The sequence below is a fragment of the Pogona vitticeps genome, chromosome 2 (assembly GCF_051106095.1).
Source record: "Pogona vitticeps strain Pit_001003342236 chromosome 2, PviZW2.1, whole genome shotgun sequence".
Taxonomy (NCBI): domain Eukaryota; kingdom Metazoa; phylum Chordata; class Lepidosauria; order Squamata; family Agamidae; genus Pogona; species Pogona vitticeps.
Genome location: NC_135784.1, coordinates 168,286,265 through 168,313,338, shown reverse-complemented (window position 1 = coordinate 168,313,338; position 27,074 = coordinate 168,286,265). Strand labels below are relative to the sequence as shown.

At 44.2% G+C, this 27,074-nt stretch overlaps 1 protein-coding gene across 3 annotated transcripts in view; it reads left to right on the top strand.

Moving 5' to 3' along the window:
- The window catches only part of PFKM (phosphofructokinase, muscle), a 72,337-nt gene that overhangs the window by 31,511 nt on the left and 13,752 nt on the right, over positions 1 to 27,074 (top strand). For all 3 annotated transcript variants that reach the window (XM_072991155.2, XM_072991157.2, XM_072991156.2), the window contains exons 3-11: positions 9,810 to 9,883; positions 10,456 to 10,533; positions 15,878 to 16,067; positions 17,043 to 17,208; positions 17,755 to 17,799; positions 20,653 to 20,761; positions 22,076 to 22,171; positions 23,000 to 23,092; positions 25,832 to 25,957. In XM_072991155.2, coding sequence (XP_072847256.1) covers positions 9,810 to 9,883; positions 10,456 to 10,533; positions 15,878 to 16,067; positions 17,043 to 17,208; positions 17,755 to 17,799; positions 20,653 to 20,761; positions 22,076 to 22,171; positions 23,000 to 23,092; positions 25,832 to 25,957 — 977 coding nt within the window. The remainder of the gene's footprint in view (positions 1 to 9,809; positions 9,884 to 10,455; positions 10,534 to 15,877; positions 16,068 to 17,042; positions 17,209 to 17,754; positions 17,800 to 20,652; positions 20,762 to 22,075; positions 22,172 to 22,999; positions 23,093 to 25,831; positions 25,958 to 27,074) is intronic.

Sequence of the window (27,074 nt, the reverse complement as noted above, 5' to 3'; positions counted from 1 at the left end):
ACCAAAAATGAATAAATGAATGAATAAATCCCAAAACCAAGGTAAGGCATGACTTTATTGGCCCACTCAGATAATGAAAATAGGGTGAGCTTTTGAAAAGGGCAGGTCCTGTTGGATTCAAAACTTCACCTACTTTTAACATTTGAATGGTCCAATAAGAGTGCTATCTATTGTACCTTGGGATTTTTCATGCACACAAAACCTTTTTTTTTTTTTTTGCAAAAATAATATCTTTACTTGAACCATTTTTGGCAAAAGTAGTACTTAAGGCATTGCATGGCCTCCTCCCAGAGGTTTTTGGACTGCATTGCCAATTCTTAGGGTCGATGGAAGTTGCAGTGCAGAACCGTCTGGAGGGCTACACACCCTGCTCACAGACTCAACCCATAAACGTGCACAGGAGTGCAGATTTTGAGAGGAAAACTAGTCTGCTAGAGCTTCTGCAGAAGCTTCAACTGTGAGCTCACATTTCTAGATGATTTCTTCTGAAAACTGCACAGTGTCTAGTAACAGGCAGGATATTGTGGATAGATGCAGAACAGTGGCTGCTCATATAACTCGGCATAATGTGTTATAGCACCGTAGAGTTAGGTCATCCTCTAAGGCAGTGGTTCCCAACATTGGGTCCCCAGATGTTTGTGGACTAAAACTTCCAGAAGCCTTCACCACAAGCTTTGCTAGGCAGGATTTCTGGGAACTGTAGTCCAAGAACACCAGTGGGGACTCAATGTTGGGAACCACTGCTCTAAGGTTCATCCGGTAAGTACTCTGCCAATGCAAGAATAGTGAAGTAGGAGTGGAGGGAGACCTATATTCAAGTCCCCGCTGTGCTGTGGAGCACATTGAATGAATGAAAGCCAGTCATTCTCTCTCAGCCTGAGCTACTCCATAGAGTTGTTCAGAAGGTAATAATGGAGAGGTAGACCACATGTACTCCTTTGATGTCCTTAGTGAGGAGATGGGGTGTGAATGTGATTGATGTCCACATGTGCAGAGAGAGTAAGCTCAGCTCCCGGACAGGAAGCTAGGCTGCTGTCTCTGAAGATGATGGCAGTGGAGAAGGAAGAAGAGGAGGAGGAGGAGGCAGGACCAGACAGTGAGGCTATGGAGGCAGGGGGAAAGGGACAGGGCCATCCATTTAGCCGAAATGAAGTGTAGCTAGCCTATGGCCTTCACCATGTGGCAGAGTTCACAAAGAGAGTGAGAAAGAGGGTCAGAAAATAGGGCACAGGAGAGTGGTGCCAAAGAGGAGAAAACATCAGGAAAGGAAGGGAGAGCTCTTTGCCAGGGCTCACTTCTGACCTGAAAGAAGGAGGGAGAAAATAGACAGAATGATGGAAGCAGGGAGTGGCGGTTGGGAGAACCATCTCGAGGTAGTCAGTTCACAGATTTGCAGCAAGAGCAATCTGTGCCTCCTATACCAGTGAGAAAAAGACCAAGGAAAGGAACAGTAAGGTGGGAAGGACAGAAAAGTTTGGCAGAAGGAAAGTGAAAATGGCTGGTCCCACCATCTTTTTCATTCTGCCTCACCCACAGCATATTATCCTCCAGCCCCTTAGCAGGAGAGAAGATTCCTGAACCTTGTCTCCCATTATTTCTTAAAGACAGGCATATTCTGGCTTTCCTCCTGAGAGCTCAGGGCAATGTGTGTGTGTGTGTGTGGCTCCCTTGGCTCTTGCTTGGACAACAACCCTGTGAAGTCGGCCCAGCATTTGGAAACAAAGCATGACATTTTCCTTGTTGACATCATGTTGTTGTTTTCCCCTTTTCCAATGGGCAGAATGTGTCTAATCCTTTGGAAATAGTGTTTGGAAACCAATATGAAAACATTAAAAACACCGTGTTGAAAATGTTATTTGGATGTGTCCATTGACCCGTCCTCCTGCCAATGCCCACACAATGAATTTAACATCAACTGTTAAATCTGACACATTATTTCCAAGGTCTGAAGAAGTCTAGCTAACAGAGGGGACCAACGTCACCCAGGGAGTTTCGTTGCTTAGTAGAGGCTGGAGCCTACATCATCTCCCAAGCCCCTTTCCAAGACTCAGATTGCTATACCACACTGGTTCTCTTAAAGGGATGTTCTTTTAGGGTGATAGGCTTTTTACTGCCCCTGGGGAGTGGGCTTCCCATTTGCTTATCTGCAACACTACTGAGTGATAAATCACAATTTATTCATTTACTTAATGCATTTTTATACTGCCCCCACATAGTGAAAATCACTCTGGGCAGAAAAACACAAACAATGGACTAAACCAGTGGTTCTTAACCTTTGTTACTCCGGTGTTTTTGAACTGCAACTCCCAGAAACCCCAGCCAGCAGAGCTGATACTGAAGGCTTCTGGGAGTTGCAGTCCAAAAACAGCTGAGTAACAAAGGTTAAGAACCAGTGGACTAAACCTCAAAAGCAAGCCCACACAAACCGCTCCCTCTCTTCAAATAAAAAGACACATGAATTCAAACAGATAACTGAATACATAATAAGTTTTATCTGTGACAAAACTAAGCCATGGGTCCAAACAGCCACCCGAGGAGGAGGATCTCCCTAAAAGTCTCTTCAAACTGTGCTGTTTTAATAATTTCTTGAAAGTCTGGAGGGAGGGTACCTGATGTCCCTATGTTGCTCGTTTTCCCTTTAAATATCAGGAAATCTAATGAGACTCCCAGCAGGATGTGGTGGCACTGCGGGTTAAACTGCAGAAGCCTCTGTGCTGCAAGGTCAGAAGACCAGTAGTCATAAGATCGAATCCACGCAACGGAGTGAGCTCCCATCGCTTGTCCCAGCTCCTGCCAACCTAGCAATTCGAAAGTATGCAAATGCAAGTAGATAAATAGGTACCAACTCGGTGGGAAGGTAACAGCATTCAGTGTCTAGTCACGCTGGCCACGTGATCACAGAAGATTGTCTTCGGACAAAATGCTGGCTCTATGGCTTGGAAACGGGGATGAGCACTATGCCCTAGAGTCTTACACGACTGGACAAATTGTCAAGGGGAACCTTTACCTTTACCTAATGAGAGTCCCTAGAGGTCAGTTTTGTGCATCTCAGAATTCTACAAAGACTGGCTTTGATTGCAGAGCTTGGAAAAATTACCGTATATATATTTTACTACAGCTCTCAGGATGCCAGTGGCTGTCCTTGCTAAAGGATCCTGGGAGCTGTCACCCATAAATGTATTTTTTCCAGACTGTTTTGAAAGTGGGGTGTGCTTTGCCTTCTGTTCACCCTTCCTGTAGATCAAGCAGCAGCAGCAGTAGCAGCAGCAACGCCCCTGTTCCTAGGTTTGTCTGATCACATGACTGGAGGGGATTTTTCTAGGCATTTGGTGGTGTTGAATTGCAGTCCCTTTCTGAGCATGGTATGTTTTGAAGCCAGTAAGAAGAGTGGCCTGCCCATGAGTGCCACAGGCACTTACTTTAAATGTCAGCATTTCAAAAATAAAATGTGCAAATCATCTGAGGGTAGGATCAGATACACAAGAGAATTCTGAGTCTAGGCGCCTACCGATGTAGAGTAATAAAGGACTGCAGCCATTTAATTTGGCTTTTTCATGATGCAGGATCTGAGAAGCGGTAGGGGTGAGTTTAAGAATCACAATAAGGCTGCTGTCCCTCCTGTACATGTATGTCACAAGTCTTTATTAAGGATGAAGTTTGGGCTGTAACAATGACCAGTATCTCAAAGTAGTGCTCAAAATCTTTAATCTTCCTCTGAGTTAGTGCGATGTAGTAGCTCACCGCCAAGCCACATATGATGGAGCCGGTGTTCGTTCCTCCCCTAGAAAAACTTGTCTGGGCAGCCCAGTGGCTTCAGAGAAAGTGACATGGAATAGGCAAGTCTTGGATGTTCCAAAGTTGGCATGAGCAGCAGACCTACGAGATGCAGGGCTTCAGATACATCTCAAGCAATGGAACCAATGACCTTGCGAGGTGGTGAGCACTCCAACACTGGAGGCATTCAAGAGAAAATTGGACAATCTTTTGTCAGATCTGTTTTGATTTGGAGTCATGCTTCGAGCACAGATTGGACTCAGTGGCCTTATAGGCCTCTTCCAACTCCATGATTCTCTGATTCTTAAGCTGCCGTTATATATTTTTGATCTTTCCCCCCACTACAGACACCAGCTTTTTCCTACTGGTGTGGCAAGTGATATTTGGTGGTAGTCTAAGACCAGGATTTTACTGCCCTATTGCTTTACTTCGAATGCAGAATTTTAAGAAGGAACAATAATTATTCTTTGTAACCCTCCTTTGTTTAGCCAATGCTTCTTCCATTCTTAATCTTCCCATGAAACGTCCGCTACAAAGTGGGAAATGGAATAGTTCCATAATGTCTAGCCATAGCTCTGGAGGCATCTTTAGGCAAAGTACCCTTAATTTTCAGAGCAGATGCAGGCATTACAGAGGGCCCCAAAGTGAAGATAACAAATTTACAAATTCCATGAGACAATGAAGATTTTTGCTGTGTGCTTAGCCTTCTTTCAATCTGTTTCTAGAAAGAAGGTTGAGATGCTGTTTTTTTCTTCCCCCTCCCCAACCCTGTTTACCCCTTTGCTACGCCAATCTTGTCCCCTAACCTCTTTGGCTTTGGGGTGTGTGATGGTCTTATCATGTGGAGGGGTTGAAGTCAAAGATCATGGAAGTAATGATTGTTCATAAAAGGTCAGATGCCTTTTTCCAAATGAAGCATCTGCCCAAGCGGTGAGAGAGCTAACTTTTGGTTCCAAATCATTTTTACTGCATGGGGGTGGGGAGGAGTGATGTACTAGTGGTGGTGAAGGGAAAAATTTCCCCATCTGTATGAAACTGCATAATCTGAGTCTCATGTATTGTATAGCTTAACCCCAAGTTGTTTGTTTTTTTGCGAACTCTTATTTTGATTGCTATTCATAATTGTGTTGCTATTCTCAAGCCCTTTTCCCCACAGAATCCAGAAATCCTGCCTAGTTCTTCTGGGCTTATTCCTCAAAGCTAAATGATGCAGAAAGACTGTCCTAGGAATACTGTCAATGTAAACATTTCCTACTTTGGGTTTTCAAAATGGTTCTCGTGAAGCAGATATCTGTTCCTTTCTAATCGCAGGACAGCACAAGACGCATACATTATTAGTTGTTGCACCTGTAATCTGGCTCTTTCTCTGAAAAGATCTTGTGGTGAATGTGTGGTTGTCCCATTTCCTCCTTGCATTGTAGACCTCAGTGGTACTTTATGCTGGATGATCATGACTGGCTCACTGCAAAGAATAATAACTGTGTGCTACTGATTCTAACTTACAGCCACCCTTTTCAGTTAATGGCTGGGCAGTGCCAGCTAGGTGTAGAGGTAACAGTTACAGACAAGCACAGCTTGGAAAATTCATTGTTATTGTTTCAGAGTACCAATTGTAGAATCCATGGTCATTCTTGCTTGGAGATTCTGGGATGGTCCCAAAACCTCACTCTTCCAGGAGATTCAAGTTCAGCCCTCCTCAAAACTCACAGGACCAGTTGCTAATATTCCTCTGCTTAACCTACATCACATGTTTGTGAAATATTGAGTTAGGGAGGAGAATCGTAGATACCATCTTGAAGAAAATATAGGATGAAGATGAGGATGAATTACAGTGACAGGAATTGGACTATAACTCTCTTTAGGCTAACACCGATGATTGTCCACAGAAGTTCTTGTGTGGAGTATAATATGAGCTTACTTACTGTACATACTTGTACAAGACACCTATTTTACAATACATTTTGCTTCATTAATGGGATTTTTATAAGAGGCATATGTCTTCTATTAGTAATCTTCTGGTATTTTCCACAACTTCCATCTTTTTATTTTATCACAAAAAGGTTACTAGCCTCTACTGGTTTTGTTTTGTTTTGTTTTGATTGTGGCAGACAGCACTCATTGTGGATGTACTTATGAGACCTAGTTATTGTTCTTGGAGTTTTTATAGATGCACATCTCATGCTGATGGCTCCAGCCATTTTCTCTCACCAGTAAAATGGCCTACAACCAAGGGTTGATGGGTATGTGATCCTCCAGATGTTGATGGACTTCAATTCCCATTAATTCCAGCTATTGTACCCATTGGATGTTCCAGTCCAACAGTACCTGAGGAGGAGGCACATATTCTTCATTTGTAATATAGCATAATATATTTTTGTTCATAGGTAAATCTCACTGAAGGGACGTGGTGGCGCCCGTCCCGCAGAAGCCTGTGCTGCAGGGTCAGAAGACCAAGCAGTCATAAGATCGAATCCACGCGACGGAGTGAGCGCCCGTCGCTTGTCTCAGCTCCCGCCAACCTAGCAGTTCGAAAGCATGCAAATGCAAGTAGATAAATAGGGACCACCTCGGTGGGAAGGTAACAGCGTTCCGTGTCTAAGTCGCACTGGCCATGTGACCATGGAAGTTGTCTTCGGACAAAACGCTGGCTCTATGGCTTGGAAACGGGGATGAGCACCACCCCCTAGAGTCGAACACGACTGGACAAAAATTGTCAAGGGGAACCTTTACCTTTACCTTTACCTAAATCTCACTAACCCATCTGCACTCTTGACATTTGCAGTATTCTGGGAAATAAAGAGAACTTCGCCATATATTGACTGGCAGGACTCTTGGCCCTGTTCGGTTCTATTATTTCCTGTGGAGAACACCTACCTCCGCCCCACCTTTGCCAAACAATATCCGTAGCCACTGCCACCATTGACCTCTTTCTGCTTGTCCCTCCTCTCTGCCAGAACTTCCTCAGGCCCACTTCTGAGTTTGTTTGCTTTCAATAAAATATGATCCATAGAAGCTCACCTTAAAATATAATATTTAGTCTTTAAGATGCCTCATGATGTCAAGAGAATAAGCTGGTCATCACAAACACTCTTTTCCAACAACACAAGAGGCGACTCTATACATGGAAATCACCAGATGGGCAATATCGAAATCAGATTGATTATATTCTCTGCAGCCAAAGATGGAGAAGCTCTATACAGTCAGCAAAAACAAGACCTGGAGCTGACTGCGGTTCTGATCATCAGCTTCTCATAGCAAAATTCAAGCTTAGACTGAAGAGAGTAGGAAAAACCACTGGGCCACTCAGGTATAATCTAAACCAAATCCCTTATGAATACACAGTGGAAGTAAAGAACAGATTTAAGGAACTAGATTTGGTGAACAGAGTGCCTGAAGAACTTTGGATAGAGGCTCATAACATTGTCCAGGAGGCAGCAACGAAAACCATCCCAAAGAAAAGGAAATGCAAGAAAGCAAAGTGGCTGTCCAACGAGGCCTTAGAAATAGCAGAGAGGAGAAGGGAAACAAAATGCAAGGGAGATAGGGAAAGTTACAGAAAATTGAATGCAGACTTCCAAAGAATAGCAAGGAGAGACAAGAGGGCCTTCTTAAATGAAGAATGCAAAGAAATAGAGGAAGATAACAGAAAAGGAAAGACCAGAGAGCTGTTCAGGAAAATTGGAGATATTAGAGGAACATTTTGTGCAAAGATGAACATGATAAAAGACAAAAATGGGAGGGACCTAACAGAAGCAGAAGACGTCAAGAAGAGGTGGCAAGAATACACAGAGGAATTATATCAGAAAGATTTGGATATCCCGGACAACCCAGACAATGTAGTTGCTGACCTTGAGCCAGACATCCTGGAGAGTGAAGTCAAGTGGGCCTTAGAAAGCCTGGCTAACAACAAGGCCAGTGGAGGTGATGGCATCCCAGTTGAACTATTTAAAATCTTGAAAGATGATGCTGTTAAGGTGCTACATTCAATATGCCAGCAAGTTTGGAAAACCCAACAGTGGCCAGAGGATTGGAAAAGATCAGTCTACATCCCAATCCCAAAGAAAGGCAGTGCCAAAGAATGCTCCAACTACCGAACAATTGCACTCATTTCGCACGCTAGCAAGGTTATGCTCAAAATCCTGCAAGGTAGGCTTCAGCAGTATGTGGACCGAGAACTCCCAGAAGTACAAGCTGGATTCCGAAGAGGCAGAGGAACTCGAGACCAAATTGCTAATTTGCGCTGGATTATGGAGAAAGCCAGAGAGTTCCAGAAAAATGTCTACTTCTGCTTCATTGACTATGCGAAAGCCTTTGACTGTGTGGACCACAACAAACTATGGCAAGTTCTTAAAGAAATGGGAGTGCCTGACCACTTTATCTGTCTCCTGAGAAACCTATATGTGGGACAGGAAGCAACAGTTAGAACTGGTCATGGAACAACTGAGTGGTTCAAAATTGGGAAAGGAGTACGACAAGGCTGTATATTGTCCCCCAGCTTATTTAACTTATATGCAGAATACATCATGCGGAAGGCTGGACTGGAAGAAACCCAAGCCGGAATTAAGATTGCCGGAAGAAATATCAACAACCTCCGATATGCAGATGATACCACTCTGATGGCAGAAAGTGAGGAGGAATTAAAGAACCTTGTAATGAGAGTGAAAGAGGAGAGTGCAAAAAATGGTCTGAAACTCAACATCAAAAAAACTAAGATCATGGCCACTGGTCCCATCACCTCCTGGGAAATAGAAGGGGAAGATATGGAGGCAGTGTCAAATTTTATCTTCCTGGGCTCCATGATCACTGCAGATGGAGACAGCAGCCCTGAAATTAAAAGACGCCTTCTTCTTGGGAGGAAAGCGATGACAAATCTTGACAACATCTTGAAAAGCAGAGACATCACCTTGCCAACAAAAGTCCGAATAGTCAAAGCTATGGTTTTTCCTGTCGTGATGTATGGAAGTGAGAGCTGGACCATAAAGAAAGCAGACCGCCGAAGAATTGATGCCTTTGAATTGTGGTGCTGGAGGAGGCTCTTGAGAATCCCCTGGACTGCAAAGAGAACAAACCTATCAATTCTAAAGGAAATCAACCCTGAGTGCTCACTGGAAGGACAGATCCTGAAGCTGAGGCTCCAGTACTTTGGCCATCTCATGAGAAGAAAAGAGTCCTTGGAAAAAACCTTGATGTTAGGAAGGTGTGATGGCAAGAGGAGAAGGGGACGACCGAGGATGAGATGGCTGGACAGTGTCTGCGAAGCAACCAACATGAACCTGACACAACTCCGGGAGGCAGTAGAAGACAGGAGGGCCTGGCGTGCTCTGGTCCATGGGGTCACGAAGAGTCGGACACGACTAAACGACTAAACACACACACAAGATGCCTCATGTTTGTCCTCTTTGTTTTGTTTTGTTTCATTTGTTTCTTTGGATTTTGCCTGATATATTTTTTTCTCCTTTTCACATCCCTTCTTTATATGCTCAACTGCCACTTAAAATCCACATCCACTGAGATTTTTTTTAATGTGATTCAGTAGGAAAGGATCACTCTAACCCCAAGCGCAGACACAACAGAGAAAGGGGGAAACATGTATCACTTCTGAACGAGACTTCAGTCTCATAGGCTGGTTAAAAATTGAACATTACTATTTACAAATCATTGTTTATTTGTCAGAAAGCTAAGATACAGTTCTATAGATAGATGCCAGCTTGGAAATTCTGTCCTCACCTCTTTTGTTTGTCTTTTCATATATTTTCTGATGTTAAAGGGGGAAAAATAGCATGGAGAAAGCAGTGAGAAAAATCTAGAGGGTCACAAATGGAAGGCTGGAGGCTGGAAGCAGGTGTGACTGCATCACCAGAACCTTGATAGGCAGCCCCAGCCCCAGCCCATGGCTCCCTTAGAGTACACAGCAAGGCAAAGAATGCTAATTATTTCTTTGATTGCATCCCGTCCATTGTTCTTTGCTGGAAACCCATCTTCAGTTTTGACTGTGGGTCTCAATGGTATCTCTCTTCTTCTTTGGCTTTGTACAGGCATGAACGCTGCTGTCCGGGCAGTGGTCCGAGTGGGGATATACACTGGTGCCAAAGTCTACTTTGTTCATGAGGTACGTCAGTCCAGTTGCTCTCTTCTTACTAGCTGGGGCCTTTCCGGATCAGGCTTGTTTTGCTGAACTGAGACGCACACACATACCTGTCCTCATTGTTTGGGTGGGATCATTTGCCCTCGTTTCTTTTCCCCTCTTTCCTTTCCTCCTTTGGAAGCTCGTGAAAAACTCTTGAGCAGTAAAACAAAAACAAAAACAAAAACAAAAAAACAGAATGTGTAAATAACATGGGACTATATAAAATAAACTTAGAACTGCAGAGCTGGAAAGTACCCTATGGATCATTGAGTCCGGTCCTTATCAAGAAGGCATACTGTGCAACAAACTCCCAGCCTTCAGCTCCACAGCCAGGTGCCTCAACCACTGAAAGCAGTTGAAAAGCACATCAGTGTAAAAATACACACACACACACACACACACACACACACACACACCACCTCCTGAGAGCTGCATTCTCAGCAGAAACCAACTTCAATAAAAGTGTCTACGTATGTTATATTATATGCATCTTGAGCAGTAAGAACTTTAAATGATGGGCTTAAAATGCTTTTCTGCATTTCCCCCCTCCCTAGGGTTACCAAGGGCTTGTGGATGGTGGTGACAACATTAAGGAAGCAACATGGGAAAGTGTGTCTATGATGCTGCAGCTGGTAAGTCAGACACCTGGGTTTTATGCCGTAGAGCTCCTGTGAGCTGACCTCCCCATTTCAGGTAGCGCCAGTGTTCTTTGTGGGTGTGTGGCCATGTATCTGCCCATGGGACCCTCTAGGGCAGTGGTCCTCAACCTTGGGCCTCCAGATGTTCTTGGACTAAAATTCCCAAAAGCCTTCACCACTAGCTGTCCTGGCCAGGATTTCTAGGAGTTGCAGTCTAAGAACATCTGGGGACTCAGGGTTGGGAACCAGTCGTATAAAAGAAGAGTTAGCAACCTGCTCCCCTCAGCCTAATTTCAAAAGCCCTGTGCAAGTAAGCGAGGGCCTCTGTAAGAGCAATACCACCCCTTTACCAAGAGGGGGTGAGAAGGAGACAAGACAGAGGAAAAGGGGACAGAAAGAGAGAGATTGAAAAGAGAGAGAAGAAAATTGGAATTCTCGGCTTTGAGTCTGACCTCTGACTACTGTTAGCTTCAGCCCACCAACCACTAGCATCTAACAAATTGTCCCTGAGGGAACCACCTTCCCTGTTACAGAATTTCAGGCAATTTTGTTTGTTCTTATTAGTACTGCATGTCATAGTTTTGTTTTAATTTGTCTTGTGATGTTTCCAATTATCCTTAATTTGTTTCCCTTTTGTTTGCGGTGTCCTTTGAGGAGAAACAAAGAAAGCAACCATGAGGTGTAAAATGCGTCTGCTTAAACTGTAAAAGGAAATGTACATGTTGGAACAGGAAATAGTCAGTTGGGTAATTTATTCTCAAGGGAACTTATTTTGTAGGCGGGTCTGCCAGTTGGTTGTTTAAAGGGACTTGTGGCAGTTCTGAAGAATATTGTGGGAAGGGTCGCAACTCTTGAATGAACTATCAATATGGCTGGGCTGGATTCTTAACCATAAGATGCTTGCCAGGATGAAGTGCAGAATGCCTGCCTCCCCTAGTGATCTTGCCCCATTATGAAACCTGTCTGATGAAACTGAAGCCTTATTCAGGTGTTCTGCAAGGATGTTAAAAGAGACACAGGAAGGAAGGAGAGGACTAGCCCCATACATCTCCGCCCTGTCTCTCCATGTGCAGAGAGGTAAATCTGACGAGGAGAGCGATCTCTATTCCTGATGCATCTCAGAATCAGCAATCCTGAAAAATCTAGGCTCCCAATTGTGCAGAGATGCTCGCAGGTAGAGGCAGCCATCCTTTCCAAATTTAGCGGTACACACATGGAGAGATAAGAAGGAGGGGATACGACAAACACGGTCCTTCTCTCCCTTGTTCATTTCACTCCTGATAGGGCTATGGCTCAAGGCTGAGGTACTGTAAAACGTAGGTGCCTGGACAGTAAGAGAGAGAATGGTCTGTGTACATCTTGACTGTGTGGTGTAGCTTCATCAGGAGATCCAGGTGAGGATCTTGTTATTGTTTTTTTAAACATAGCCAGGCCAGTTATCTCACCAGTTTCAAGACATTGTTTATATTCATCACATATTAAGACATGGGTCTATAGATAGTTTTTTCATCCCCTGAAAATTCAATCTGTGATTAAGAGTAGACAGAACAGAACAGCATTATTTACTAGAAACAGTTGTGGAATGTGGGATGGAATCCCAAGAACTATACTGTTTGCTTGCAATTAAGACCCGAGGATCTCCTGGGAATACAGGTAACGAATAATGCTGCACAGTGAACCCACTAGCTTCTTCACTAGTAGATTGTTGTTCTTGTTGTTGTTTAGTCATTTAGTCCTGTCAGACTCTTCGTAACCCCATGGACCAGAGCATGCCAGGCCCTCCTGTCTTCCACTGCCTCCTGGAGTTGGGTCAAATTCATGTTGGTCACTTCGATGACACTCTCCAACCATCTCGTCCTCTGTCGTCCCCTTCTTCTCTTGCCTTCACGCTTTCCCAACATCAGGGTCTTTTCCAAGGAGTCTTCTCTTCTCATGAGATCACTAGTAGATTGTACTGCTTTTAATCACTGAAGAACTCTTACCTCTCTGTACTGTCCATAACTGTGGTGAAATGGATCTAGTCAGCCAGTGGTCCAAGCAGGAGATATTTTGGGCTCCCTGCTTGGACCATGAACAGCCCCTCTGAAATAAAGAGAATAACCCCTCCTTCAAACAGCCAATGGCCTCTTCATGTCCTCAGAAGGGGGAAAAGTCATTTCTCTGGAAGCAAAGGGTAACCATTTTAAAAACTTGAGCCATAATGGTGTTATTTTCTGAGGTTTTGCAACACCTTGGGCTAGGTTTAGCACAATATCTTATCTAGAAGACCCATTTTATGAGAAAAAGATAGTGTTCAAGAGAAATGTTACATAAATATGAGCAAATGGTAAGCGAAAGAAAAGCTGAGCAAGTTTCTCCACAGATCCTTGCCCATTTTTTTCTTGAGGCCTCTAGGGAGGGAGGGAGGGAAATAAATGAATTCCAAGCAGGTCTATCAAGATCTTCCACCCAGAATCAACAGATTTCCCTCCAATATACCTTAGCATTCCTGTTATTTATAACATGGATTCCTGTCAGAAGGAAAATTATTGTAACATCTTGACCTTTTCCTTGGTTGGGGTCACTGCCATGGTCGTATGTCTTATGTGTAATGATAGCACTGTGGCTGGGGTCACAATGAATGTCTTGAGACCCAAAATAAGTTGAAATTGGAGCCGACCTTTGCCTGTAGCTTTGCTTCCACTGGGAGTGTTGAGAGAGGATGTGTTTGGATTTCATAAACAAGAACTGGAGAGGCTTCTGGGTCAGTCTCTAGGCATCCAAACCTTTCTGCTGTGACTACAGAAGTATTATTATTTATTGAGCAGGAGGTTGGCTATTGAATCCAACCTCCTGCTCAATGCAGGAATCCAAATCAAAGCAGATCTAACAGATCTGGTTGTCCATTTTCCTCTTGAATGCCTCCATTGTTGAAGTGCTTGCCACCTGCCAAGGTAAATTGGTTCGATTGTTGTACTGCTTTAACAGTTAAAAGGTTTTTTTTCCTGATATTCAGTCTAAATCTGACCTTCATGTCATTTGAGCCCATTATTAGGTGTCCTGCACTCTTGGATTATTTATTTATTTTATTTATTTATTTATTTGATTTATATCCCGCCCATCTGGTCTGGTCAAGAACAGATCCTGTCCCTCCTCCGTATGACTACTTTTCAAGTATTTGATGCATGCTACCATATTTCCACTCAGCTTTATTTTCCCAAGGCCCAGTTCTTTCAGTCTGTCCTCATTCGGCTTGGTGTCCAGCCCCCTGATCATCCTTGTTGCCCTCCTTTGAACTTGCTCTGGTTTGTTGACATGCTTCTTCAATTAGAATTAATTGCAACCCATCCCTCCTTTCTTGCGATGAGCTCGAGGTGGTATGCATGGCTCTTAATCCCTCCCTACCTCATATTTACAACAACTCTGAGCAGTAAATGAGATTGAGGGAGAGAGGATGTCTCGCTCAAGATCAACTACTACGTTTTGTGGCCCAGCAGAGTATTGGACTAAAGTTTCAGCCCAGCATTGCAACCTGCTACACCACACTAGATCATATGCGCCATCAATATTATCTGCTCTTCCCCAACCCTTATATTTAATTGCCTACTTGGTGAAATTCGTACGCCCTCTCTGATAGCCATTATGTGATTTTTGCTTATCATAAGGATGCCATAATCTGTAATGAACAAAACTGGCATAGATGAGTGGGTTATAGGGGAAGTAAAGAGTCTTGTAGCACCATATTGGATCCTTGCACTGGTGGAAGAAGTCTAAGAGCAGATTTTGGAGGAGGTGATTTCCTCTTTGCCATGCAGCCCCTGCCTAGTCATAATGGACCATCAGTTACCCCAGAGACAGCTTTCTGCAGTTGTCCATGGCAGTCAAAACTCTGTTCAGGGAGGGGTTCCCAGCCTTCTTGAGAAGATATAAAGGACAGATGTGGTCTGTGTGAATAGGGAAGATCTGCCCACTCAATGTAAGGACTCAATAAGATCCTGGCCTAAGAAACTGCATAAACTTAAGCTGATTGCAGCCTATGTCTCTAGACACATGGGATGTTCCTTAGTAGATGAGTGTTTATATGCATAGCAGTGAGGCAGGGTAAAGAAAAAATTTGTGATAGGAATGTGGGAGGAACCGGGACGGCAGTGGTCTTACAAGTGGTTACTAAGAATGTCATTAGCAGGTAACAAATTAAAGAAAAAATCTAATTCTAAATAGAACTCAGTAGTCTTTTAAAGCATAACAAGGATCTTTTGTGGGTTTTTTGGCAACAGTTTAACAAGGCTCTCTGGAAATTTCAGGGAGGAAAACATCTCACTCTGCAGCCCTCTCTGTCATGAACAGTGGAAAGATCATTTGGTAGCCAATCCATACAGAGGTAATTTGACAGATTCTGGAGATGGTCCCTGTTAAAGAAACTGACTTGTAACATAAGATACAATATTTACAGGGCACAGGGACAAAGTTGTGTTTATGGACAGATGATATCATGTTATTAGATGTCTGGACACAAATTTGTTTGCCTATAAGCCTCCCAGTGATCAAGGGAAAATCTGGTCAAGTGTGTTTTGAGGATAACATTAATTACATAATAGACATACAGTGCTGTATCTGTGACTTTACCTCTTTGCAACTGTAGATTTATTTCAACTGGTGTCTCCCTCCCTCCCCCCCCCCCCCCCGCTGGCATTCTTCAGGATTTGCCTTATATTGTTCATTGTGATTTATTGTCTTTGTTATGCTGCTCATTTCTTGCAGGATCACTGTATAAAAATGTTGTACAGATGTTCAGCCGCCTATTCTAAAAAAATGATAGCAAGCAAGGTTCTTTAAAACAAAACTAGTGGCCAGGGAATGGAGTTCAGGGTGAATCTTATGAACTAGGAATAATAATAATGACCATGTGCCCTCAAGTCAATTCGGACTTATGGTGACCCTTTTCAGGGTTTTCTAGGCAGAGAATATTCAGAAGCAATTTCCCATTCCCTTCTTCTGAGGGTGCCCTGGGACTGTGCAGCTTGCCCGAGGCCACCCAGGCTGGCTGTGCTTGCAGAAGGCACAGTAAGGGGAATCAGACTCCCAACCATACTTAACCTCGCTGAGCTATCCAGCCAGATAACAAGGAAGCAATCATAAAAAGCACCCGCCATAAAAGGAAAGATATCAAGAGCAATACCTTCTGTCTCTCGAATATATAATATTGGACCCAACTGGAGTTTTGTTTTCTCCCTTCCTCTCATCCGAAGTTTTACACATGTGTATCATAGCCTTTCTTTCACCTCCTTGAACCAAGCAGCTGGTGGGTCAGGTGGCCCTCATCTTGACTCAAACTCTCACTTGCTTCGTCCCTACCTAGGGTGGCACGGTGATTGGGAGTGCCCGGTGCATGGATTTCCGTGTGCGGGAAGGACGCCTGAAAGCTGCTCGCAACCTGGTCAAGAGAGGAATCACCAACTTGTGTGTGATTGGGGGTGATGGCAGCTTGACTGGAGCAGACACTTTCCGAGCAGAATGGAGCGGTTTGCTACAGGACCTAGTTAAGACAGGTATTGCAGCTGTGGATGGGTAAGTCAAAGAGGAGGAATGTAAAAGCAGGAGAAGGATGCTAGAAGCAAAGACAGGGACCCCCACATTGACACCCAGGAATAGTTTCTCCCATCTGTGTGGAATAGCTGGCCTGCATGAGCATAGGACTGAAACCCACCTACAGTGTTTGTGTGTCTGAATCCCTGTCCCCTTTAAGTCCCCCTGTGAGGATCTTACTTCCAAAGATGACACAACCCATCCATTTTGCAATAGTGAGCCCATTTCAGGACAAATGTAGAAGAATGCAATATATTTGACCATGTTTTAAAAAATCAAACAATTTTCCTGGATTAAAAATCCCTTCTTCAGGCATGTGCAGGGGTTGGGGGAGAATGTCTGACAGTAACTTGAAAATGACTTTTGTATTTCGCAACTTTGGCCCTTTCTGTCTTGTGCTCTGTGTGAGAGAGAAAGTAGAGAAAAGAAAATTATGTTCCAGTGGGTAGCTCAGTTTGGACTCGGATGAGTTGGGTTTAAGTCTCGACGTAGCCATGGCTTTGCTGTGTAGCTGTGAGCAAGCCAATGACATCTGCCTCCAGCGGGGATTGTCATGGGGGGGCGAAAACAATATAAGTGACAAAGCCCTTTTCAGAACTGAAGAACATTAATAGTATTAGAGCACAAGACAAGTTTATGATGTGAATTCTGAGAGAGGGAGAAAAGTAGTATATTGTGGCAGCTATCAGCCAAGAATGTAGAACTGTTTTTAGAATTCTTCTATTACATGTTAGCCAAAGAGGGGCAACAGCTTGAAGCTTGGACAGTTTCTGCTTAGTAGGGTAGACAGCACTAAACTAGACAACGCAGTGGTTGGAACAGAGTTTGGAAAAGTTACTTCATGTTAAGTCAGCTGGCCACAGTGGCATAATTGTAACTTCTGATGATATTGCATTCTGATGATATTGCATTCCTTCTTTGCCCCAAACTTTTTTTAGGTGGCATCACAGCAGAAGAGGCAAAGAGGTCTAGCCACCTGAACATTGTAGGCATGGTTGGCTCCATTGACAATGACTTCTGCGGTACCGACATGACCATTGGCACAGACTCAGCTCTCCACCGAATCATGGAAATTGTGGACGCCATCACTACCACTGCCCAAAGGTAAGCCACAAGTGTGCTCTGCTGGCCTGTTTCTATCCTGCAGTTCCTTGACAACACAACAAAAGCATGATAGCTCTGAGGCGTCTGGCTGCAGAGCCATCCAAAGAATGGGAATTCCATTTCCCTCTGTGCCTCCTTGAACGGGCTGAACTCAGTGATCTGTAGGGTCCCTTCCAACTCTGTAGTTCTAAGAGTATGATGACGATGACGATGACGATAGTTTGGTGTTGGAGCCAAAATTCAGCATTGTTAGAACTTCAGCTTCAGAATAATTTGCTTCTGGAGAGGAAATTCTCAATCAACAACAACTTCCTCACTTTTGGTTTGAAGGTGTCTTGGCAAGAGCTAGAAAAATCTCAGAAGCTCTTTAGTGCTTTGCATGCCAGAGCGAACTAGATAATGCAATGCAAAAAAAAAAAAGCATACAAAAACAGTCAGTGTCCCCTCCCTTCTCTTTGTTTTACTTCTGTGTTACCTTTCTGCTGGTTAAGGATCCAGGGCAGCTCACAAATTATTACTCTGTTTACTTTGGATTTTGTCTTACAGCCACCAGAGGACATTTGTGCTGGAAGTGATGGGTCGTCACTGCGGGTAGGAAGTAATGTCATTTTTTAAACATAGTATTGCCTGTGTTTGGATGTAAACACGAAACCCATATTGTAGTGTTACATGGATGAGCCTCTGGTCCCAGTTACTCATTCCTCTCTCCTCCTCCTCCTCCAGTATTTTACATTAATGGCCGAATTTTCCCATGTATAAAACAACACTTTTTCTTAAATAATTAGACAAAAAATTGAGGGTCATTTTCTATACGGAAGGCAGCTGCTTTTCCCTGCCTTTTGCGAAGCCGTGGGGCTTAGAAAAAAGGAAGGGAAGGTTGTGGGGAGCTCCTTTAGCAGTTTTAGCAGGGCTTTAGCAGCCATGAAAGGGCTTCAGGATCAAAGGGCTGCAATAGTGCAGCCTTTACCTGAAGGGAGCCTTCCCTTCCTTTTTGCTAAGCACCATGGCTTCGCAAAAGGCAAGGAAAAACGGTGGTCAAAGGGAGCCCTTTGTTCACTGCTTTTCCCTTCCTTTTGCTAAGCTCCATGTCTTAGTAAATGGAAGGGAGAAGTAGGGATCAAATTTTCTAATTTGGGGTTAGAAAAGGGAGGGTCATCTTATACATTGGGTCATCTTATAAATGGAAAAATACGGTACCATCCAGTATGCTGTCCAAACCCAAAATAGATTAACCATAGCTCTTTGATGTTGGCTTGTTCCCACAGACTATAGTTAACATTAATTGCAAGGTTGCAACACAGGTAGCTGTGGTTAATGAAAAAGGACCAAAATCTCTGAGAACCCTTGTAACTTATGCCAGAGTTAGGAAGGGCGGGCAAGCAAGAAGTACAAGAGCCCAAGGTTTCTGTCCAGCATGAAGATCTCAATATAATTTTAATAAGCCATAGTCTAGTTTGTTGTAACATGTTATCCCAACTGGACTAACAAGCCATGGTTTGCTAACCAACCACAAAACTGAATCAGAATTCATTTGAATCTCTGGCTTATGCTGTTTGAACCTGAAGACAAGACTTCTCCATGGTTTGTTCTTCCACATGCACTCCCTGAAACAGAAGCAGACAGAAGGGGCAGAAAGAGAAACAAACCTGAAATAAAGAAGATAAATACGGGGTGGGGGGGGGTGGGGGGGTTGTGGTGTTTTTTTTTGTTTTTTTTTGTAATCTGACATACATTAAACAACAAACTATGGGTTACCACGATATACAAATACCTGTGGATTTGTTATTGGAAAACACTCTACAAGCAGCCTGTAATCTGATGGTCAAGGGAACAAACTTCTGCATAGGTCAAATAACTCAGAATGTACTACTGACTTCCACAACTTCTTTAAATAGTCAAAGCACTGAAGACTGTAGAATTGGGTGTTAGTAAACTCTTTCCTGTCTTAAAACCTCAAGAAAAAAATTGCCTGTGAGTATTGTGTTTTCTTCTTTCTTTCCCATCAAAATTCAATACATCTCTTTAAAAAAAAGTGTGCTGCTTATATACTGCCCTATAGCGCTTCAAGCACTCTCTGGGCAGTTTACAAGTTAATTATGTAGGCTACACATTGCCCTCCCCAGCGCGCTGGGTACTCATTTTACTGACCACAGAAGGATAGAAGGCTGAGTCAACCTTGAGCCGGCTACCTGGGATTGAACCCCAGGTCGTGAGCAAAGTTTTGGCTACAGTACAGCAGTTTAACCACTGCGCCACGAGGCTCTTCTCTTGTCATTAAGACATGTTTGCATTGCTATGTAATTGTAGTAAGGTATTTATCCTGCTGAGACAATGAAACCCTTCTCTTTCTTAGCCTTGGGGTCAAGCACATCTGAGTTCAGACCACTGTATTCTTTCACCACAGAGGATGATGCGAAAAAGGGACTGGAATCCTGTTGCTTAATGTAGTACGTCGCACTAGAGTAGGCCCCTTGAATCAGTAGGGATTTGGTGAGTCAACTCAGTAAGTTCCAGTGGCCAGGATCCTGTTCATGCCAGTGTGTAAGGGTGCCAGACATTATGCTCAGCAAAATGGAATTACAGTGTGAAATTGTGCAATCGGTCATGTGTCCCCAACTTGACTGACTCTGCAATGTGCTGGCAAAAATACTTCAGGGATCACATGTCTGCCTCTGCCATTGCACAACTACTGCCAGTACAACCTTGAAGTGCATGTGCATAGAATCATGGAATACCAGAGCTGCAAGGGGCCTACAAGGCTACCGAATCCAATCCCCTGCTCAGTGTAGGAATCCAAGTCAAAGCAGATATAACAGATCTGGTTGTCCAGTTTCCTCTTGAATGCCTCCAGCACTCGCCACCTGCTAGACATACCCAATTCTTTCAGTCTTTCCTCATAGGGCTTGATTTCCAGTCCCCTGATCATCCTTGTGGCCCTCTTCTGAACATGCTCCAATTTGTTGCCATCCTTCTTAAAGTGTGATGTCCAGAAATGGTCATATTACTTTACATGAGGCCTAACCAGTGCCAAATAGAAGGGGACTAGAACCTCACAGGATTTGGAGACTATACTTCTTTCAATGGGTTCTAAAATTGCATTTGCTTTTCTTTTAGCCACATTGGACTTTCGGCTAGCCATTGATTCAGATGGCCCACACTAGTTGTGACTTACTTTACCATAGTAAAGCTCTATTTAGCATAGTAAATCTCATAGGCCCATTTTAACCAATGGAACCTATGGAAGAATTGATTCACCAAATCCCACTGATTCAATGGGCCTACCCTAAAGCAACTTGCTATGCTAAGCAACAGGATTTCAGCCATTACAATTCTGGAAAGCACTAAGTCACATTTCTTAATATCTAGTCAAATTTAACCCAAGATAACCTTTTCTAGATGACCCTAGATAATAATCCTTTTTTTTTTTCTTTTTTTCCCCTTTAGTTATCTTGCTCTTATAACAGCCTTGGCCAGTGGTGCAGACTGGGTTTTCATTCCTGAATCTCCACCAGAAGATAACTGGGAAGATCACTTGTGCAGGAGGCTGACAGAGGTAACAAAAATCTAAGTGCCCACTTTTAGGGACAGATTCTCAAGCCATTAAGTTAGGAATGGGAAACATGTCAACCTGAAGATATTGTTACACTCCAGTTTCCGTCATCCCCAGCAAACTTGGCCAGTGAACGGGACTCGGATGAATGGGACTTAGAGTCCAACAACATCCGTAGAGCACAGATTCCTCACTTCTGCTTCACTGGCTTTTACGTGTTCCATTATCACACCCAGGTGCTGTGGATTATTAGCATATGTACTTACCTTGACTGACAGCAAGGTAATAGAGCTGGAAGTCATCTACATCAGCGGTCCCCAACCGTTTTGGGACTGCGGACTGGTTGGGGGGTGCGGGCTCTGTGCACGGGGGGGCAGGAACACCCCCACACTCATGGATGGGTGTGTCACACTCGAGGGCAAGGGTATCATGTTTACGGAGGGGCGTGTCATGCTCACGGGCGGGTGTATCACACTTGCGGAGGAGGCGTGTTGCACTCAAGTTGATGCATATGAGAGCGACACAGCCACCCGCAAGCGCGACACACACACCAGGTGGGGGGGCAGAGATCCGTATCCACGGCCCAGTTCCAGCAAGCCCATGGACCACCACTGGGCCGCGGACCGAGGGTTGGGGACCCCTGACCCCTGATATTGGTGATTTACCTCAGGCAAAATTTCTGGATGATGTCAGCCTGGCAGCTCATGGAGATGTTGAACAGCATGAGGAAAGGAATGGTGACCCCATAGGACCTTAACGCTGGGATCAAGCAGTAATCCTCCAGCACCACCTCCTGAAACTGGCTCTCTGGAACCACTGAAACTCAGGTCCTCCAGCAGCCAGCTTTCTGATGGAACTGAAAGCTGCTGGGAAGATGTTGCTGCCACCCCCAAAAAAACAACACCAGGAAGCCCAAGAGAATCAACAGCCTTCACCAGCCCCTGTGTAGAAAAAGTGCTCCCTCAAGCGGCAAAGAAGATGTAATTGTAAAAACAGATTAAAAGGAGGAGCGTTTTGTGAGTTCTCTCTGGAATGTAAACAAAGGCTTCCTTTCTGTGTCTAATTCCAGAGATAATAAAGCAGAGTACCTGCTGAGAAGAAAACTCCGTAAGAGCAGGAAAGGCGCCACGTGCTTCAGCCTCAAAAGCTGAGAGTCTCAAACTGTAAAATTCTGGAGTCGGACTCTAAACAGTGTTGATGTGGAACTGTGGAAAACATGCCTTTTTCTCTCAGCAGAGGTCATCCCACTGAGTGACCAAGGTAGTTTTGGGGCCCAGTTTGAAATGCATTTTCTCTCTTTTTCCCCTTCCCTCCCAGACTAGAACTCGAGGCTCCCGGTTGAACATCATTATTGTGGCTGAAGGGGCAATAGATAAGCACGGCAAGCCCATCACCTCGGAGGACATCAAAACTGTAAGTGACAAAAGGGCGTATGTAATTTTATTGCTGTTTTGCCTAGCGCTGAGGAAGAACTCGTGCGAGGAGCCTCACTGGGAGGCAAAAGGTCCCATTTTTACCTGCCCTTAAAAGGGCAAGGGGGTATAGTCAGAGGAAGGATTTTAAAAAACCGTTTTCTCTAGCACATCTGGCGGTAGGAGGAGAGGTGGGTCCCACATCGTATTGCTGGTATGCGTCAGGAGAGAGTCTAGCTTCATTGGCTATGCAACAGTTTCCTAAGAGCAGCAAGTTTTTCAAAAACAGAATGAAACAGAAGAATCTTGAAACAAGCAAACCTCACCGTTTTTATGGGAATCTGCATGTATGCTTTCCACCACCACCCCACCTCTGTGGTTTCCTTGCCAAAGGAAATGCCAGTTTCAGTAAAGGGGAATATCGGCAGACATCCTGACTATATTGTGGTCCTGAGCAGTTCTTCCAGAACCCAGGTACCCGTAAAGGCAGAGGCTGCCCATGTTGGCAACCGTGCACTCCAAACCTGAGGATAGCAGCTTCATATCCGTTTCAGGAGACTCTGTTCCCTCTGGATGAAGGAGGCAACATTTATATTGATTGCCCCTATATATACAGCCCCATTCCTTTAACCCACATCTCCTCAAATGGCTGCCAGCTTTGTCTCCTATAACAGCAACACCCTCTGTGGGGCAGCAGCCACTGCCTAGATTGCAGTCTGCAGGGTGGAACTGTGGAACACACCCCACCCCAGTTCTCTCTCTTGTGCCCAGAAGACATGCTGAATTTTGAAGGGATAATGCAGTTTTTGTCCTGTTCTTCTCTTTGCAGCTGGTTGTGAAACGCCTGGGCTATGACACAAGAGTCACCATCTTGGGGCATGTGCAACGTGGTGGGACCCCCTCTGCCTTTGACCGTATTCTGGTAAGAAAGCAATATAGTTCTTCCTAGTGACGATATATGCTTTCAGCTGCTTTGGGATATAGGAGCAGGAGAATAAGCTTCTCAAGGTGGTGTTCCGCTGTCTTTTGCAGTGGTAGGGCATTACCATTTGTGGAACAGATTTCCTGGAGAAAGATTTAGAACAGTTATATCCTTTTGAGGTTAAAAAAATGGACATGCGGCACCAAAGAGAGTTGCCCTGGCGTGAGCATTCGTGGAGTAGATCCAGATTAAGGCATACATGTATACAAAAGAAAGCAAGTCACTCTTCATAACAGAGCTGATTGGTGATAATAATGTAAATTCCACAAAGTGGGCTGTACTCCAAAAAGTCTGCCACTCCTCCTAATAGTGGCTTTATGTGAACCAAAAAAGGCCACTCGGAAACAATGTGCTCAGGTAAATCTTCAGGGAAGATAAACAGGTAGAAATGAAGGGGAAAAAGGACTGCTGGGTAGCTCAGTGATTGAGGCATCTTAGCTACAGTCAGAGGTTGGGAGTTCGATTCCCCACTGTGCTTCCTTGACAGGGGTTGGACTCAATTATCCATAGGGTCCCTTCCAGCTCTGCAGTTCTAAGATGATGATAATAATAAACCTTTATTGTCAATGCACAGCATGTGTGCAGTGAAATTGAACGAGCCTCCATTGATACAACCACACAAAGCACAGAAACACAGAATACATTCAAACACAGAATACATCTCCAGGCTTATAAACAAACCCCTAACCCCAGGAATACCAGGGCTAGGCACACATTTCCACATACATACATACATACATACATACATACATACATACATACATACATACATACATACATACATACATACATACATACATACATACATACATACATCTGTGAGTGTGTGTATGCGTGCGTGCACACGCGCACACACCACACACATAATTCCACCGGTATGTAGATATTGCAAGTTGCACTGGCACTGTGAGTCTGTTGTATTGACTAGTCATGGTGTTATGTGGCATTTAGAAGTCTGACGGCCCACGGATAGAAGCTATTTTTCAGCCTATTTGTCCGGCTGGCTGTGCTTCTATATCTCCTGCCCAATGGTGGAAGTATGAAGAAGTGCTGTCCCAAGTGAGAATCATGGCAGTGTGTTGCATTATTTTGAGGGGACAGCACATTGACACTGTTATACAAGCTGTATACTCATCATAGTCATCCTTCATTCTCGAGAGACTATGGTGACATGCTCTGAATCGAGGAGTGTCCTCTCCAGAGCATGAAGCCCAGGTAAGGTAATATGGAGGATAGGCTGTTACCCAAGCAGCAGATCCCCCCTCTCCACATTGCTGAAATGGTCCAATGGAAAGGCAAGAGCCAATACGATTGGTTCCAGCAACATCGCAGGAGTTGGCAGAACGAACTGCCTTCGGGACTCCAGCTCTGGATTTTGCCTCGAGGTTAACTCCTGAAGCCTTTTCCATGAGTGGATATAGCCACAAGGCAGTGGAGGTTTGAAATCAGAGTTTTCCTTCTCCTAGATGGGCTGCCTTCCATGGCTGAGGAGCCCCACCTACCCGGTCTGCTCTTTAATAGTGTGGAAGTATGATCTGACCCAGTGAGCTGTATATTCACTGCTTCACATTGTAGCCAAGTGTCATTTCTTCAGTGTTGTCACATGAAAAGATATACTAAAGTATTTATGAAATGTGGGGGGGTGTACTCACTTCTGTGATATACTGTATTTAATTTATGTCAAATATATTCACCCCACCTTTCTCCTTAAAAGGACCCAAGGTTTCAGAGATTTGGAGAAAGTTTGCAGTACTTTTAGTCCTGTGAAAAAAGCTCAATGGCAATGGCCAAAAGCCTGTTGCTTCATGTAGTAAGTTACACAAGAGTAGGCCAATTGAATCAGTGGGGACTTGGCGAGTCAACTGCCTCTGATTCAAATGGGCCTTTGATTCAAACGGGCCTACTCCAACTGAGACTTACTATGCTAGTCAGCCGCAATTAGAGCAGGTCGATTTGAATCAATGGAACGGATAGAGGAGTTGGCTCAGCAAATTCCCATTGATTCCATGGGTGTGCTCAAGTGTGATTTACTACATCGAGCAACAAGATTTTGGCCACTGTCTTTTTTTAATTATTCATTTTAAAAATTCAAATACTTCCTCTGAGAATGTCTCCAGCCTGCAAAAATGTTTGGCACCTGCTTTTCGGATCTGATGAAACACCAAAGCCTGGAAAAGATCCTTAGCAGACTTCTCTTGCCTCTGGAGGGTTAGTAAGTGGGCCTGTCTTTTTTTTTCCCTGGCCTTGGACATCTGCCTCGCTTTGGGCAGTCTTGGGCCATGCAATGTATTTATTCAAGAAACCCCATACCCTGTTCTTCTATTGTGACCATAAAATGGTTTGAACAAATTAAAAACAGCAGTGAAATAGGTTTGAAAATGTGATACGATAAGAAGTGAGGGATGGGTACAGCTCAGAAAACCACCAGATGCTTGAAGAGAAGGCATTATTTCACTAAAAACGCCTCAACCTAATCGATCCGTTGCTTACGTGAGGAACAAACTGCAGAAAGCTAGAAGAGGGTGCAGATTGGCTTTCCAAAGTAAGGAGTTCCACAATTTGGACAAAGAATTGTGGGTTCACATGGAATAAAAATCTTCAAAACTCCACCCCATTATACCCCCCTCTCCAATATTCAAATAATAATTTAAAAATGCCCTTATTCTGATTATCCTGCAGGGAAGCAGGATGGGTGTGGAAGCAGTCATGGCCTTACTGGAGGGAACTCCAGATACTCCGGCCTGTGTGGTCAGCCTTTCTGGTAATCAAGCCATCCGTCTTCCTCTCATGGAGTGTGTTCAAGTAGTGAGTATTTTTTCAGATTTATCTCTCTTCTAACTCTTTAACCTAGGACTGAATCAAAATGGTTCGCCCATCGGCTCTTGCTTTGATAAAAAGAAACAAAAGATAACCAATATAGCCACAGGAAGCTAATAACCATGGCTGCCTTTTAGTTACACTGGAGAGCTGCTGTCTGAAACAGCTGCCTCAACCTGCCCGACCGTGAGGCTGATAGCTTTGTCTCCCTAGTTTGTATATCTACATTACCTATGGGCCTCTTTGGGATGTGGTGGCTTTGCGGGCTAAACCTCAGAAGCCTGGGCTGCAGGGTCAGAAGACCAAGCAGTCGTAAGATCGAATCCACGCAGCGGAGTGAGCGCCCATCGCTTGTCCCAGCTCTCGCCAATCTAGCAGTTCGAAAGCATGGAAATGCAAGTAGATAAATAGGGACCACTTTGGTGGGAAGGTAACAGCATTCCGTGTCTAAGTCGCACTGGCCGTGTGACCACGGAAGATTGTCTTCGGACAAAACGCTGGCTCTATGGCTTGGAAACGGGGATGAGCACCGCCCCCTAGAGTCGAACATGACTGGACAAAAATTATCAAGGGGAACCTTTACCTTTACCTTTATGGGCCTCTTTGTGGGTCTGGGACCATGTGTCAGCCCCAAGGACCCTCGAAGGCAGTGGTTGCCAACCTTGGGTCCCCAGATTTCTTGGACTAAAATTCCCAAAAGCCTTCAGCACTAGCTTTGATGGACAGGATTTCTGGGAGTTGCAGTCCAAAACCATCTGGGGACTCAAGGTTGGGAACCCCTGCCATAGGGCTATGCAGGCCACCAACAATACAGACCCCACTAAAATGACATGAAATCCACTTCCAGTTTTAAAAAATGGGTCTCTAGTGCATAGGAAGGCTGTGACCTATTTGAGAGGTTCACTGCCTCTCCTAGAAGCTTCCACAATCAGTAATTCATATTTTTGGCTGGGAAAAGAGGGTGGCAAAAGCATATTAGGGTTTACAGAAACAGTCTTGGGAGGGCTTGTCTCCGATGGATGACATATACTTACAAGTTATAGCCATCTTCTCCTCATCCTGAAAGTTACACTTCTCCAGAAACGATAGTTCTCATAATTTTGAA